The sequence below is a fragment of the Triplophysa rosa genome, linkage group LG10, assembly GCF_024868665.1.
Source record: "Triplophysa rosa linkage group LG10, Trosa_1v2, whole genome shotgun sequence".
Classification (NCBI taxonomy): Eukaryota; Metazoa; Chordata; class Actinopteri; order Cypriniformes; family Nemacheilidae; genus Triplophysa; species Triplophysa rosa.
Genome location: NC_079899.1, coordinates 11,523,834 through 11,539,952, shown reverse-complemented (window position 1 = coordinate 11,539,952; position 16,119 = coordinate 11,523,834). Strand labels below are relative to the sequence as shown.

The 16,119-nt window shown below is 38.4% G+C and overlaps 1 protein-coding gene across 3 annotated transcripts in view; it reads right to left on the bottom strand.

The window, feature by feature from the left end:
• Positions 1-16,119, bottom strand: part of rnf144aa (ring finger protein 144aa) — a 38,560-nt gene that overhangs the window by 9,860 nt on the left and 12,581 nt on the right. The window contains exons 4-9 of one of the 3 annotated variants that reach the window (XM_057344541.1): positions 11,409-11,649; positions 11,157-11,260; positions 10,745-10,895; positions 8,986-9,090; positions 5,931-5,991; positions 2,052-2,262 (exon numbers count right to left, since the gene is read on the bottom strand). In XM_057344541.1, coding sequence (XP_057200524.1) covers positions 2,052-2,262; positions 5,931-5,991; positions 8,986-9,090; positions 10,745-10,895; positions 11,157-11,260; positions 11,409-11,411 — 635 coding nt within the window. In that variant the 5' untranslated portion in view covers positions 11,412-11,649. Of the gene's footprint in view, positions 1-2,051; positions 2,263-5,930; positions 5,992-8,985; positions 9,091-10,744; positions 10,896-11,156; positions 11,261-11,408; positions 12,415-16,119 lie in introns of those variants that run through there. The other 2 variants (XM_057344542.1, XM_057344543.1) reach the window with 2 other exon arrangements.

Genomic DNA, 16,119 nt, shown 5'->3' with positions numbered 1-16,119 from the left:
GATCTAAGGGAAGTGACACTGTGCAGCTGTGCTTTCATAGCACAGTTAAATGACTGCACCTCTTTCTTACAACTGCAGGGGCTGAATCTGACTCACACTGCTGCACTGACCCTGCAGAAAAGTCATTTTTTAATCAATTACAATTATTTAATTTTAATGTTATAGTTATATATTATTACAATTAATTATTAGTAGTGCAAATTTGGTCGGTTATAAGATACTTTTAAGAGAATAGTCAATGGGAAATAATAGGGGCAGGACTATTTTAAAGGATTGTATCCATTGTTATTTGATTTGATTGAGAATGGTAGAATATGTTTTTATTATATTGATATATTTGTAATATTTATCATATATTCACCCAAATGTCATGTCCAAACCTCTGTAATTTTCTATCTTCTGCAGAACACAAAAGAAGATATTTTTAAGAACGTTGGTCACCAAACAACATTGGCCCCCATTGACTTCCATTGCATAGACCAGACTTTCCTCAAAATATCTTCTTTTGTGTTCCACAGAAGAAAGAGCCATATACGGGTTTTAAGGGGGTCATATGGCGCGAATACGTGTTTTTCTGTGTCTTTGGTGTGTTATAAGTTGCCCATGCATGTAGACACGTAAAATTGCAAAAATTAAAGTGTCGGAACAAAACATGCATGCTATTTAAACCCGAATAGTCACCCAGACCTGCCTGAAACGCCTCGTGTAACCACACCCCCACAAATCTACATCAGTTCGTGGTATGATTTGACTAAGACCGCCCAAAAGTATACGCAAGTAAGGTGGGCGTACCTGTCAGCACAATTGCTTTGGAACCTGATGTTCCAAATATGGTAAGAGGCGTTACATTTCCGTCACATGCTTGCAGTTTTTGACCAATCACTACGCACTGGTTAACTGGCCAATCATAGCACACCTCGCTTTTCAGAGCGATGAGCTTTGTAAAAAATCTGCAGAGAGGCGGGGCAAAGAGGAGATACAAACATGCACTGTATATGGAAAATACAGCGTTTTTGAACCTTACAATCGTGTATACACACATTGCATTACATCTAAAACGAACGATAATATACGTTTTAGCCGTGTCATATGACCCCTTTAAACAACATGAAGATAAATAAATAATGAGAGAAGTTTTATTTTGTGTGAACTTTAACCCCACCCACAAGCTTTTACAGTATTTACCTCAGTAGTTACATTACATTTTAATAAAAGATTGCAAAACAACATAAACATTTTCTTTAGACGACATCCTTGCTTGAGTAAAAATGTAAGATTACCGACTCAACCTGAATACATTAAGTTTTGCAAATGAAAGTCATATTTTTCAGAGTAAGGACAGGTAGAAACAGCTTCTTGAGGTAAAAACTGGCTGTGTGCAATTTGATGTGATGCTGTGTTCAGACTGTTAATCTGCCTCTTTAAATACACTTCATGATTTGTTTGATATTCAAACGGCTGACACAAAGCAATATCAAACATGAAATGATTCAGAGATCTTGGATGTCTGCAGTATGTAATTCACTCCAGTTCCCACTTAATGCTCATTCCTGCCTGCCCCAAGATCAAGGATCAGACACTCTCCTCACTGATGCTTTTCTATCTGAATCGAGTCTGTGTGTGACATGAATGTCAACTAACACCTGCGCGTGAATCTAAAGCTCACTGAGCCGAAAGCAAAGCGCTCTTCAACGTCTAAAAGCAGACATCCATTCCCAGGCTGAATGATGCGGGTATACTCAACAGCGCGGAAAAACATTGAGACAGATCAAGGTATTTCATTTCAAATCACACGTCGATTCATCAACATCAAGCATAATTTGTCAGTGCGCTTCAGCGTGACTGCTGAAACCACGTGCCGACTCCGGGGAGAATGTGAGTGTCGCACATCAAAGAGACTGATCAAAACTGAGGCGTGGCTGCGTTCCTCAACTGATGCAGCAGTGTCACCAACACCAAGGTCATAGGTTTGATCCGAGAATACAAGCAAATAAAAAAAATGTATAAAAGCTTCTGCCAAATGTGTAAATGTACAAGTATTTAACACATACCTGCTCTCTCCAGGTAGAAAGGAGGTCATGGGAACGTTCTCCTGGCAGTCTTGGTCCGCGTGCCAGGTGGCCTTGCAGGCGGAACAAAACTTGTGTGTGCAGATGCTGCACCGCACCAATTGCGGAAGTGGCGTGTCAGACTCTTTCAGCTGGCACACTGCCTGGCACGTGGAAGACGGGCACCAGGTCCGGCGCGGATCCAGCAACACCTCTGTTGGGAAGGGCGGGAGAAGATTTCTGTGAGTGTATATTTTAGGCTGCTTAGAGCTAATTTTGGGCTGACAGGTCACCATGGTTACACCATCGGAGACGGGCCTCATCTTCCCCGGGGATACGAGATACTATCAACTGCTTGTCATAGCTTTGCATATATTCATTAGTTAAACAAGTGATTATTAAAGTAATAAGCCATGAGAGGTTGTGTGCTGTGCATTTGCTTTGTGAAAAATACTCCTTGTATATACAGCGGTGGAAAAGATTAAGAGACCATTTCAAATATTCATTTAATCAGCATTTCTAGATGTATTGTGACCATTTTAGTCCAGTGTCTGTTGATTTTCCAATAAAATCAAACCTCAGGAGTGACATACTGTAAAGTCATCCAACAGCAATGTGAAAGACGGACAGAATGACAAGACACATAAAAACTGTGATTTCACATAAATCTCATTAAAAAATACTTTTTGAACTTTTCCTAAATGACAAATATTTCGGTTGTATTGCTTAAAAGTGAATATGAACTTGTTTTCTTTGCGGTATTTGAGGTCTGAAAAAATACAGAGCATCTTTTCTGTTATTTTTTCCCCCAGTTTTCATTTTCTGCTAATAAATGCAAATAGCATTTGCATTGCAAAAAATGCAATTTTTTTATTATAAATATTGTTAGTAGTTCACAAAATGAAACCAAAATGATCATTTAACATAAACACATACACTCACCTAAAGGATTATTAGGAACACCATACTAATACGGTGTTTGACCCCCTTTCGCCTTCAGAACTGCCTTAATTCTACGTGGCATTGATTCAACAAGGTGCTGAAAGCATTCTTTAGAAATGTTGGCCCATATTGATAGGATAGCATCTTGCAGTTGATGGAGATTTGTGGGATGCACATCCAGGGCACGAAGCTCCCGTTCCACCACATCCCAAAGATGTTCTATCGGGTTGAGATCTGGTGACTGTGGGGGCCATTCTAGTACAGTGAACTCATTGTCATGTTCAAGAAACCAATTTGAAATGATTCGAGCTTTGTGACATGGTGCATTATCCTGCTGGAAGTAGCCATTAGAGGATGGGTACATGGTGGTCATAAAGGGATGGACATGGTCAGAAACAATGCTCAGGTAGGCCGTGGCATTTAAACGATGCCCAATTGGCACTAAGGGGCCTAAAGTGTGCCAAGAAAACATCCCCCACACCATTACACCACCACCACCAGCCTGCACAGTGGTAACAAGGCATGATGGATCCATGTTCTCATTCTGTTTACGCCAAATTCTGACTCTACCATTTGAATGTCTCAACAGAAATCGAGACTCATCAGACCAGGCAACATTTTTCCAGTCTTCAACTGTCCAATTTTGGTGAGCTCGTGCAAATTGTAGCCTCTTTTTCCTATTTGTAGTGGAGATGAGTGGTACCCGGTGGGGTCTTCTGCTGTTGTAGCCCATCTGCCTCAAGGTTGTGCGTGTTGTGGCTTCACAAATGCTTTGCTGCATACCTCGGTTGTAACGAGTGGTTATTTCAGTCAAAGTTGCTCTTCTATCAGCTTGAATCAGTCGGCCCATTCTCCTCTGACCTCTAGCATCAACAAGGCATTTTCGCCCACAGGACTGCCGCATACTGGATGTTTTTCCCTTTTCACACCATTCTTTGTAAACCCTAGAAATGGTTGTGCGTGAAAATCCCAGTAACTGAGCAGATTGTGAAATACTCAGACCGGCCCGTCTGGCACCAACAACCATGCCACGCTCAAAATTGCTTAAATCACCTTTCTTTCCCATTCTGACATTCAGTTTGGAGTTCAGGAGATTGTCTTGACCAGGACCACACCCCTAAATGCATTGAAGCAACTGCCATGTGATTGGTTGATTAGATAATTGCATTAATGAGAAATTGAACAGGTGTTCCTAATAATCCTTTAGGTGAGTGTATATACCTATAAATAGTAAATAAAAAAATGGAAAATAAATTTCAAATTTGATTTCAAATTTCATTAGTGTGAAAATCACAACTAATAAGCTCTCCCTATTTTTCATAAACATTTACTCAGTAACTTTTAATCAAAGTCACTGAGTGCAGCTGTGACATGTCAGAGCTCGACTGACACTGGTTTCTCTCAAGGTTTTTTTCTCCATTAATTTATCATTGGAGTTTGGGTTCCTCGCCACAGGGCCGTGTTGGCTTGCTCACCAGGAGACTGCTTTTATTAGATAGATCTTGCTTGTTCTATAAACACCATGCGATGTGTTTATACCTTTTCAGTGTTTTACTGTTTTTTCAAAATTTCTCCTGTAAAGCTGCTTTGGAACAATGCACATTGTGAAAAGCTCTATATAAATAAAATTGAATTGGTCTCTTAATTTTTTCAGTGACTGTATATTTGACTCTGCTTGCCTAATGAGTGAGAAAGCCATGTATCGATGCGTGTATGGCTGAAGGAAGCCTTTCATAATATCTGCTGATTGCCATTTTTTGTAGTCTTGTTGAGTCAGGATGGTACGCGCTCTTATCTGCCCCCGCATGCACTCTCTCGCAAACCTAACACACACTCTTCCTCCATCTGATGCATGCGGCAGGCCACGCGTGAATCCACATGAACTCTTGGCTCTGCTTCTGAGCGCCTGGATATGTTAAAGTCACACGTCCGCCCCAGTTAGCAGAAACATTGATGGGTCTCTTTATTTGTGGGTCTCTCGTTTCATTTTTTTAAGAAGATACATGCCACCATTCTTGTTCTTTGTAACAAACGGAATAATCCTTAAAGAAACAGCCATGCTGCTCCAACTCAATGTGACTTTCCATACAGTGAAAGTGAATGGGGACTAGGACTGTCAGGCTCCACAATTTTAATTTAAGTCTAAAAGAAGCGGTTCATCCAAAAATAAAAATAATTTCATCATTTATTAACCCTCATGTCGTTCAAAACCTATACAGTATAAGAAGATATTTTGAAAAATGTTTCAGTGGTTTTGTGTCCATGCAATGGATATCAATGGGGACCAATGTTGGTTGGTTACCAATGTTCTTTAAAATATCTTCTGTGTTCTGCAGAAGAAAGAAGTGGGGAGTAAATGATAAAAGAACTGTCATTGTTGGATGAATTATCCCTTTAACTGAGTTATTGATGATATATCCCTGATATACAGTATACATAGATGCGCTATAAAGACGCTACTACAACAATTGGCCTGGTGCTTAGCACATGTGCACCAAAATATTATTAAGCTGTGGTGCGCTCATGCGCTCAACAGCTCTGGACATTTCCTGGTCACGTTTCCCAACCTGTCTCCGCACTGTTCTATAAATAACTAAAAGGCCCCCAAAATAAAAAAACAGTTACCATAATGAGGTTACACTTCTGGGTGACATTGATCTGTCGACAGATGGCAGGCTGTTTCTGTCTAAGATACAGCCAGCACAGGTAAAAGCATGAGGTCAGCTGGATGTGCACATGTCCATTGCGAGTCCACTCCCTTTCCTTCATCCTCACACGAATGTCCACTCTGGCCTATTTGTCTACTGTGAGTCACCCTCAGCCATCTAGGACAGCAAAGCATGGAGCTCTCCATACACAAACATGCACACGTGCCCGATCAGGTGCTCTGGGATGCTGATCGCCCCCCCTCTCATGGGCAGACAGGCTGTTTCCACTCACCTTTCTCAAACTGCAGCTTCCTGTACCTCTGCATTATCTCTGTGGCCACCATGCATTCAATCTGAGAGATGGAGAGATATAAAGAACAAAAGCAATTATGCACAGTGTGGTCTGATGGATATAAAAGCACTTTTTGCATCGCAGCTATTGCATTTTGAATAAGATGTTTTTCTGGGTAAACACAAACCAGATATCAGACATTTCTATTGGATGTCTAGTTTAATTACTGTTGTGAGAATATGGCTAGATTATATTGTATTGATTAGAGGTGCACCGATTGACCGGCCAGAGATCGGAATCGGCCGGTTTTTCGTATGATCGACCCGACCGGTGACCGGCCGGTCAGTCTCACGTCTCGCCGATTCCAAGCCGATCTTCTGTTGCCCGTTGCCGGTGTTCTGCCAATTTATGCATCCCTATCAAATTTTGCTACCTCCATACAAAACAGGACTAACCCCCCCAACCCAACTCTTACACCTAAATAACCCCTCCCCCAACCCAATCACAACACGAGGGTAGCACAAATTTATGGGTAGCATAAATTGGCAGAACACCGGCAAGAACGTCACAGCCGTCAGTACACTCAAAGCCGCAAGTAAACGTGCGCGCGCACAGCCTGTCTTTCACGGCTCGTTTATACTCGCATGTGGGTCCACCGGACCGCGAGTCTGTTGACTGACGCGCATCTCTCATATCCGCTGACTGCACGCGCGTGCACACGCATCATGTACTGTACAGACTGTAGTTCATCTCTCGCTGCTCCGTCTACATGGGGTATGTATGCCAACAGTGATACTATTAGCATCATGCTAAACTCTGAAACATGCTAAACTTATGTAGAAGTCGTTCACTCTGTGTAAAACAAACGTAAATTCCACTCAACCTGATTGCTTGTCTTACGTTAAAACTGTGGTCATTTCACCTAGGTAAAATGACATTCAACACGACTTCTACTTGTTTTTAAAAATCCAAAATATAAAAAAATGAATAAATCAACCAATATATGTGATATACTGTATATCTGATTGAGTTCTTTACTAACAGTAAATTGAGTTCTTTATCTTTAGAGTAGAATTCACTCATAAGATTTTTTACTTTTTTATTGAAGTTGCAGCAAAAATCAACCCACTTCTTTTACTACTACAGACACAAGATAAAGACAATTGATTTTACATTTCAGAAAAAATGAAATAAAGCAATGTTAGTTTCATAAACTGAAACAGACGAGAATAAAGTTGAAGTATTTTATTGTTATCTTATACTTTTGTGAGATGAGTACAAAAATGAAAAAGGTAAATTAAGTGACATGTTTAGTTATATTTTATTATTTGTACTTCTTTTCAGTCACAGAGTTCTTCAATTTAAGAGTTGTTTGGGAAAGAGAAGATTCTGTAATTTTTGGGGGACATTTGGGGAAATTGTAATGTTCAATCATTTATTCAATGAAAATAAAAAAAAATGTATTGAAGAAAAGTTAATATGGTTTTATATACAGTATACTGTCAATTATAGTTTGTGGATAGAAAATCGTAATCGGCAAAAATCGTAATCGGCAGGTTTCAATTGTAATAAAATCGGAAATCGGAATCGGCAAAGAAAATTGCAATCGGTGCATCTCTAGTATTGATGATAGATACAGGGGTTGGACAAAATAATGTGAACATTTGAGCATATAGCAACAATTTCACAGTAGTCTACACAACTGATATGACACCCTGCATATATGTATATATACAGTACACACACACACGCACGCACACAGACACGGAAAAAATTAAGAGACCATTTCAAATTTTCATTTAATCTGCGTTTCTAGATGTATTGTGGCCATTCCAGTCCAGTGTCTGTTGAATTTCAACAAAATCAAACCTCAGAAGTGACAGTCATCCAACAGCAATGTGAAAGACTGACAGCATGACAAGACACATGAAAACTGTGATAAAAATCGAGGTTGTCTAATGTCTAATCCTCTCTGGATGATATGCTTATACTTCTTAGAATATAGTTTGAAATACATTTTTATTCACCAGCTGTGACTATGGCAGGTTTTGTTAACCCTTGTTTGGTGTCAATCTTTACTAAAACAATGATGTGATTGTTTTTTCCTCAAAGATATTTAATACATGTTTGAGTAAACATGTTATTTTATGATTACATCTTGAAAATGTGATTTAACAGAGGTAAACTGCAAGTATTACAGTATATGCTTTCTAAGTTGCTTGTAATTAGGATAAAGTAAACATCTGTGTAGTATTTTTTCTTTACATATTTTATGGCTGTATTGATTAAAAACAAAAACAAATAATGTTGTGGGTCTGCTCTACCTGCGAGCATTGACTGAGTAACAAAACTTGAACACCATTTAAGAGATAAAAATCTGCCAGAGTGTATTATTGTTTCTTTACTATTGGTGATACACAATATAAACATTACAACCAATTTTTAAAATAGTTTTTATTAATGAAATTCATTAAGTGACATTCTTCTAGAACTAACTTTTAGTCAGTTTTAACCCCTTTGACCGAAATTACTTATTTAAACTCAAAGTATCCCCTGATATTTGAAGTAAACATTTCAATAATTTAATAGCACAGTTGCATGTTTGCCTTCAAAAGCATTTGTTTTAACGTTTCTATCAGTAGTATTTTAAATAAGTTTTGTCTTATAAAACCTGTAACATTTCTTTGCTGGTAGACATACAGTATGCCAACTCACACACCCCATGCAATTCCAACTCTATCTCACAGGAATGTTATGAGGTGGCTAAGTACGATTCGCTTTTGCGCCAGAGACATTAGGTTGGGTTACATTAGGTTAGGGGAGGTGCTTTAGTACTGCTTTTTTATAATAATCACAAATTCATACGAATTTCTGTGAGATCAGGTTGGCAATTCCCTCCCCCGTTTGAGAAACCCTGTTTTAGAATTTATAGTTGGTGACAAATAAATAATATCAAGTTTTGATCTTTGAGTCCTGGACAGGGAATAGGTTTTCTAGTTAAATTCTAATCCTTAAAAGAAGTTAAATTTCCTGTATTCATAGATGTTAACAGTACCTCATTTTCCTGTAAATGTCCACGTTTTGGACAGGCAGAGTCTGGACAACTGATAGCAGTTTCAAAGCCCTCTTTGATGAGAAGTTCCACATACTGCTTCAGGCACTAAACAAAACACAACAAAAGAGTTAATAAACAGTGTAAATTCCTTGTGTTACACTGTTTGCTGTGTCAACGAGAGTGTGTAGTGTAAGCAGAGGAACATCACTCGTAATGAACTGTTAACATTCTCAAAATAATTACACTGTGTAATGTCTCAATTGAATGAAGACGCAGTCACTTTTCCAAGACTAATTATACCTTCAATGCAACAGTATGCAAGTTGTTTTAATAGGCCATGACTAAACTCTTATTTCATTATTTCTTTTATGCTTCAGCTGAAAAAATCAATTTACTTTTTCACTCACAAAATGCTTTCAAACAAAGCAAAACAACAAATGTGCTTGAGCTTTTAGGAATGTTTGGCAAGGAAAGGAATTGTTTCCATAAACACATAGACAGTTTTGTCTCTAGTGAGCTCGGACGCAACCAAGACAAGGCTTCTAAGAGTTACATGAGATGTTCTTTACCCTATTTCTAGATACAGCTTCATTTCCCCCAAATGTTGCTTGCAAACTTGAGTTCAAAATAAAACTGCTGCATTTTTGCTCTGATCTGAGACCAAAGAGAAACAACAAACGTCAGAGGTCCGAAGAAGCTCACAATGTTTTTTAATGGACCATGAATCACACTGCTGGCATAAAAACAATTCAGTCGGCCTGATGAGGTTCTCGATATAGCTGTTAACTCTGTGCTTATATTTTGAAACACTTTTCAAAATGTCTGTGGCTCATGTAAGAATATCACCGATATATTTTAAGATTTCCTGTACGAAAAATGGATGAAGCCCATCCAGGATGAAATAATACAGAGAAAAAAGCACAATGACAAAAAACATCATCATTCCTAAAACAAAGCACAGACAATGTTACAGTTTAAATCATAATATGATCTAAAACCAATAAGAAAATAAAATTACATTATACTTTTATATAATATTCCAAAACTAAATGTTTTCTGTAAAGCTCCCTTGCAACAGAGCACAGTGAGAAAGGAATAATAGAAATAAAACCCAAGTTAAAGGGACAGTTCACCCAAAAATAAAAATTCTGTCATCATTTACTCACCCTCAAGTTGTTGTAAATCTGTATAAATTTCTTTGTTCTGATGAAAACAGAAAATTATATTTGGAAGAATGCTTGTAACCAAACAGTTCTTGGCCACTATTGACTATCATAGTAGGAAAAATTACAATGTTAGTCAAAAGTGCCCCAGAACTGTTTGCTTTCCTACATTCTTCAAAATATCTTCGTTTGTGTTCAACAGAACAACGAAATTCATAAAGCCATTTTTCCTAATATGGTAGTCAATGGTGACCAACAACTGGTTGGTTACAAGCGTTCTTCCAAATATCTTTCTCTGTGTTCATTTATACAGATTTGGAACAACTTGAGGGTGAGTACATAAAGTCAGAATTTTCATTTTGGGGTGAACTGTTCCTTTAACACGAAGCAAAAAAAGCGACAATAATGTGTCATGATCAAGGTACTCATATAATATAATATCGACAGGTCCCTGCTGACTCCCACCCCTCCTGAGGACCAGCATCCAAAACAACAACATTTGGTGAGGACCAGCGATGCTGTTTGTTTGGTCAGCGGGGGTGCTGCTCTCTTCTGATGAGTTTGAACTTTGAGGTCTATGTTTAGCTGCTACTCACCAGGGTGCAGAAGACGCATTGGCACTGGGTGATGGTGGTCATTTGCTCCAAAGGAAACTCTCCTAGGCACAGCTTACAAGACACCAGCGGGTCCAGGGCCAAATCCCAGGTGGGTCGGTACCTCGCTGTGGTCATGGTTCCTGCTGCAGAGCTGAAACACAACAGGTCACGTTACAGAAAGCCTCACGCTTTGATATGCCAATACAAACAACGCGAAGCTTTTAAGCGCTGTCAATCCAGACCGCTGACTGGTGCTCCAGCGACGCTAAGTGCATCTGTAATGCCCAGACATTTATATCCACAGCATCACAACCATTGCGGCAGGCGAACTTTTAAAAGCACATTAAATTAGCCACAATTTGTACAGAGAAGCTCTGATAGGCGGAGTGGTGAAAGGGTCAAGCACATTTACCCCCGTTTATATAATGTAACCGTAAGCTCGGCCTTTCCAAGATGCATGCTGTCCGATTGTAATGGAACGAGTTGGGCCAGCAATTTTTTCTCGTCTGGTGCTGCCTGCGTAGGAGAGGGCAAAGGAGATGTGAGTGAGAAGGTGAGGAGAAAATAATAAATCACTTTCCTCGCCTACGCCTCTCCTTTTTACAGTTTTTCAGGAGAGGGATATTTTTGGACGTCTCGAGTATATGAGACTTTCAGCGCTTACCATTTTCTCACTCTGAAGTGGGCTGTTGTGCTGCGTATTCTTAAGTGTTTACAGGAAGCACTCGTGAGAACGTCAACACTCTGGCTAGGCTGCTAAGCAACGTGGGAAGGGGGCACGAGGCAGATACGGTTCAGCTGGTGGTGGTTAGAGTATTTATGACAGATTCCATTCTGTAGGTGTGGTTTTATGGAGTTGTTGTGAGCCGTGAGTGACGTCAGGGATCTTACGCACATCAGGGGGCCTGAGGCAAAACCAGATGAAATTCACCTCTTAAAAACATGCAAGACAGGAATGGAAAGGGTGGTGTAAAAATGATCGCGTTATGTATTCACCCTCATGTGGTTTAATAACCTGTATGACCATTCCTTCTGTGGAACACAAAAGAAGATGTTGGTTTTGTGTCCGTACAATGGAAGTCAACGGGGGCCGGTGTTGTTTGGTTACAAGCGTTCTTCAAAATGTCTTCAAAGTTATACGGGTTTGGAATGGCATGAGTAAATGATGGAAGAATTTTCCATTTCGGGTGAACTGTTCCTTTAAATTTCTCATTTCTGTATCAGCGCAGTCATATTAAAAATCCCAACAACATGAGAACATGAAGGTTGTGAATTAAGAAGTTTTCTTGTTTGTTTTAAAGTCCTGAATTAAACCATTCCCTTTAGCACTACAGTAAGTCAAAGCCCTCTTAGGTTGAGTAAAATCATTTCCACAAACACTCTTGGCCTGTTTTGGCTTTATAAGTCAAATGGGGTGAGGTATTGATGGCTTGATAATGCAGCAGTATAGCCTCCTATATGTCAAGATTGGAGATGCTGATTTTGCAGGCTGAGCTTGGAGAGCTTGCGTCACTCTCTCTTCAATCCATCACAACCCCTCGTCCACATCATCCATCTATGCCACTCTGCCTTTTTGTCTACCAGTGTATCCACATTGACCTCTGAGTAATGCAGAGGAGAACTGCACTCACTAGATATCTCATCAGATATAAAGGTGGATGATTTGTGTCTGTATCTTTAGGTACTTCATAACATACTGATGGGGAGTAGGTATACATATACAGTACAGGTATACATATATGAACGTGTACCTTTAAATAACCAAAATATTCACCATTTACTTTCAATGTATTTTTTCATACAGTGAAATTAAATGTTCCAGGACTTGAGTGTAAGCAAATGATGACAAAAGCTTTATTTTGGGTGAACCATCTCTTTAAGTGAAATCTAAATAAGAAGCAGAACTGTTGAATTCCTAACAGGTTTTTTGCATTAACTGTTCTGGGGTGACAAATATTCAGTGACAAATGAGCAAGATGGTACAATGGGAATGTTAGTTCACTGAGCTGCATTACTGCCATTATCACTTCCCAACACAGCAACAATGACAACAACAACAACAACACAAATAATCCACAATAACACAGCCCTCAGAGAACATCTCTGTGCTCATATTTCAGTTACTTATCAGGGCCCGTATTTACAAAACATCTTAAGGCTAAAAGTAGCTCCTAACTTGCTGATTTAGGAGAAACTCTTAAAAATAAAAGGCGTGTCTGTCCTAATTTTAGGACTCCTAAATGTTTGTGCTAAGAGTATTTCACAAAGCGTTTTAGCGTTAAAACTAGCTCCTAAACCTGTGAGATGTAGTGAAGAGGACTCTTAAGTCACCAAGACAACTCACAACAATCCTAAAATGGCTGTAACACCGGCAGTCTACCTTGATACGTAACCATTTTAGAAAGATTTCATGACAATAAGCTTAACCATAAAGACTACTAATATCTGTTTATGGCAAAACGCTTACAATAAGCCGAACATATACTTTATATGAACATATTGTTTATTTGCAAAAGATAACTCCTTTTTAAAAATAATTCAAAAATCATGTTGTTTTTCATGTTATCATGTATTTTATTGTAAATAAATTACAATATTTTAAGTTATTGTTACTTAATAAAAAACAAACAGTTTGAATAATATTAATTGGAATGCAGAATAAAAACTTGAATTTTGAAAAAAAATTGAGTTATCTGTTTTTGTAAATGAACTCTTCAGTTGTTATATTAGTAACTTACTGTATATTATATAATCTTAATTTGAATACGGCAATAATTATATATTCAAATATTTTATTTGAATATGACTACATTTTTATTTTAAAATCTTAATTTAAATATGTCAGCATGGGACCTCATTCTATAATATTTCTATGATTAAATGACTGACAGAGACCCATCCTCTATCACGACATCATCCATAGCAACGAGGTTAGATATTTGAAACTAACCTCACGGGAATTTGTAACTATTTTACAAGGTGGCTTATTCGTATGCATCCGTACGTTGTGGATCATACAAAACGTACAATTACTAGAAAAAAGCATTGCTAAAGCCCCAATTCAAGCTCTAATGTCACTGGTGCGAAAGCAAATCGTGCTAAAATGTGCGAATGAGATTGTACGAATTCATACGAATTAGCCAGAATGATCCACATCGCAAAATAGCTACGTTTTGCAGTGAGATTGTGTTGAATATTTCAGACAAAAAGGTTCTTATACAGCCGCGGAAGAAATTAAGAGACCATTTCAAACTTATTTTCAGTTTTTCTAAACTTACTTTTTATAGGTATGTGTTTAGGTAAAATTATTATTTTTGTTACATTCTGTGAACTACGAACAATATTTCTCCCAAATTTAAAATAAAAATATTGTTTCAATTTGCATTTATTTGCAGAAAATGAAACTGGAAAAACAGGTCAAAATAACAAAAAGATGCTCTGTATTTTTCAGACCTTAAATAAATATCGCAAAGAAATCAAGTTCATATTCACTTTTAAGCAATACAACAGTAATATTTCTACATGTATTTAAGAAAAGTTCAAAAATATTGTTTTATGTGATACCATCGATTTTTATCACAGTTTTCATGTACTGTATCTTGTCATGTCAGTCTTCCACATTGTCACTCCTGAGGTGGTTTAATTTTGTTTAAATTCAACAGACACTGGACTGGAATGGCCACAATACACCTAGAAATGCTGATTAAATGAAGCCCATAATAATCTTCTTCTATACTGCAGCAACAACAACTACAAATGTAGATATTTTGTTGGAAACCAAGGATACCATGGTACAACTTTTGTTGTTGCTCAAATGATGTCAAGCAAAAGGTCAAAAACATTAAAGAACATTTCATGTTATCTTCTGCCATATAGGTCTTACAGCTGAACCACCCAAAAATCTTTAGATGTTTGGATATGAAAGAGGAGAGGGTGTAACATGTCAAAGGTCGGGTCTCCATGATTAAATGGGAGAAAATGGGAGTTGAGAGGTACATTACAAGCCAGAACAATCCAACATATTAATGTTTTTCTCTCATATCCTAGCCTCAACCCATATAACCACAATTCTTTAGCACATAAAGTACTGTACCATATCAGGCTCAAATCGCCCACACAATCATTCTTCAAAAGCAAAGAAGAATCGTTTCAACTCCATTTACCAGAACATAAAAGCATAATATTTCACAATCATAATGGAAATTATATAATGTGATGTTTCATAACACTTTCAGACAACATTTCCCCATATGAGACCAGATGGATGCCAGAAACACAATAGACTGAGATAAGACAGGCAGCCATAAATAGTGTTGTTCAGACAATCTTCAATTACTCTCGCAAAATGATGCCCAGAAGACATGTCGCTATCGTCTCCACACCTTGATCTTTCTATAATCTTCTCTGTACGTCAGACAAGGAGCTTTTTAGGTTAAACTGCTACGGAGTCTCATTTCCTCCCACCATCCACTGCTGCATCTGGCCTATAATGATCTACTAGTCTCCAATCTGTTAGGGCCAAACTGATGAACGTCATTCATGATTCTCAATGGAGCTCAAACGCCCCTCATCCAACGGAGTACTGTGTGTTTCATAATTTTTTTTGATCATGTATATTTAACAAACTCCTCTATGAGCTAAAACCAGTGAATAAACTACATCAAACCCTGCCAAGAGCTTCCCAGGTTTTAAAGAGGTCACACACGTTTTAAAGTGAACGTACAGAAATGTTCCTTTAGCAAAAACTAAAAATCTGCAGGGAAAAGCGAGTGTGTTCTGCTCTCACACGCTGCACTCGTTTCTGACCGCAGGCTGTGTGTGTGCTCCCGGTGAGGTGGTACACCAGCACTGAGTTTGTCTTCGTGTAAAGGTCATTCCAAGCTTCCTGTCAAAAACTATACCCTCATTTAAACACTGTGTTACTGAATGAATGCCAAAATCATCATCCGTCAAATGCCAATGCAGGTTTTATAAGAGTAACAAAAGGGAATGCAGTGCACTTAAGATGGGTTTGACTCAGGCCTTGTGTTTTGTGTTAAATAAACAAAAGGGACAATACAAGGTTAAGTTAAAAGTACGATAACACAAAATGTCTTAACTAGAGAACTAAGTTGATCTGGTTTGTCATTTCTTTTCTATGACGTATTAGACGCAAAATAGACAGTCATGTCTTTAATGGAGGATAAAAAGATGAAAGCATCTAGTGCATTATCTCAAGTGCCCATGACACAATAATGACAAAGGCTGCTGTGTGGTCAAAGGTAAGCCCTTGCCAAATGACCCACATGGATCACCCAAAGGGACTCAGCACACTTTTATTTTTGGCCACATCTTTAAAAACTTCGGGATCCCAGAGGTGAAGCGAGCAATTAGCC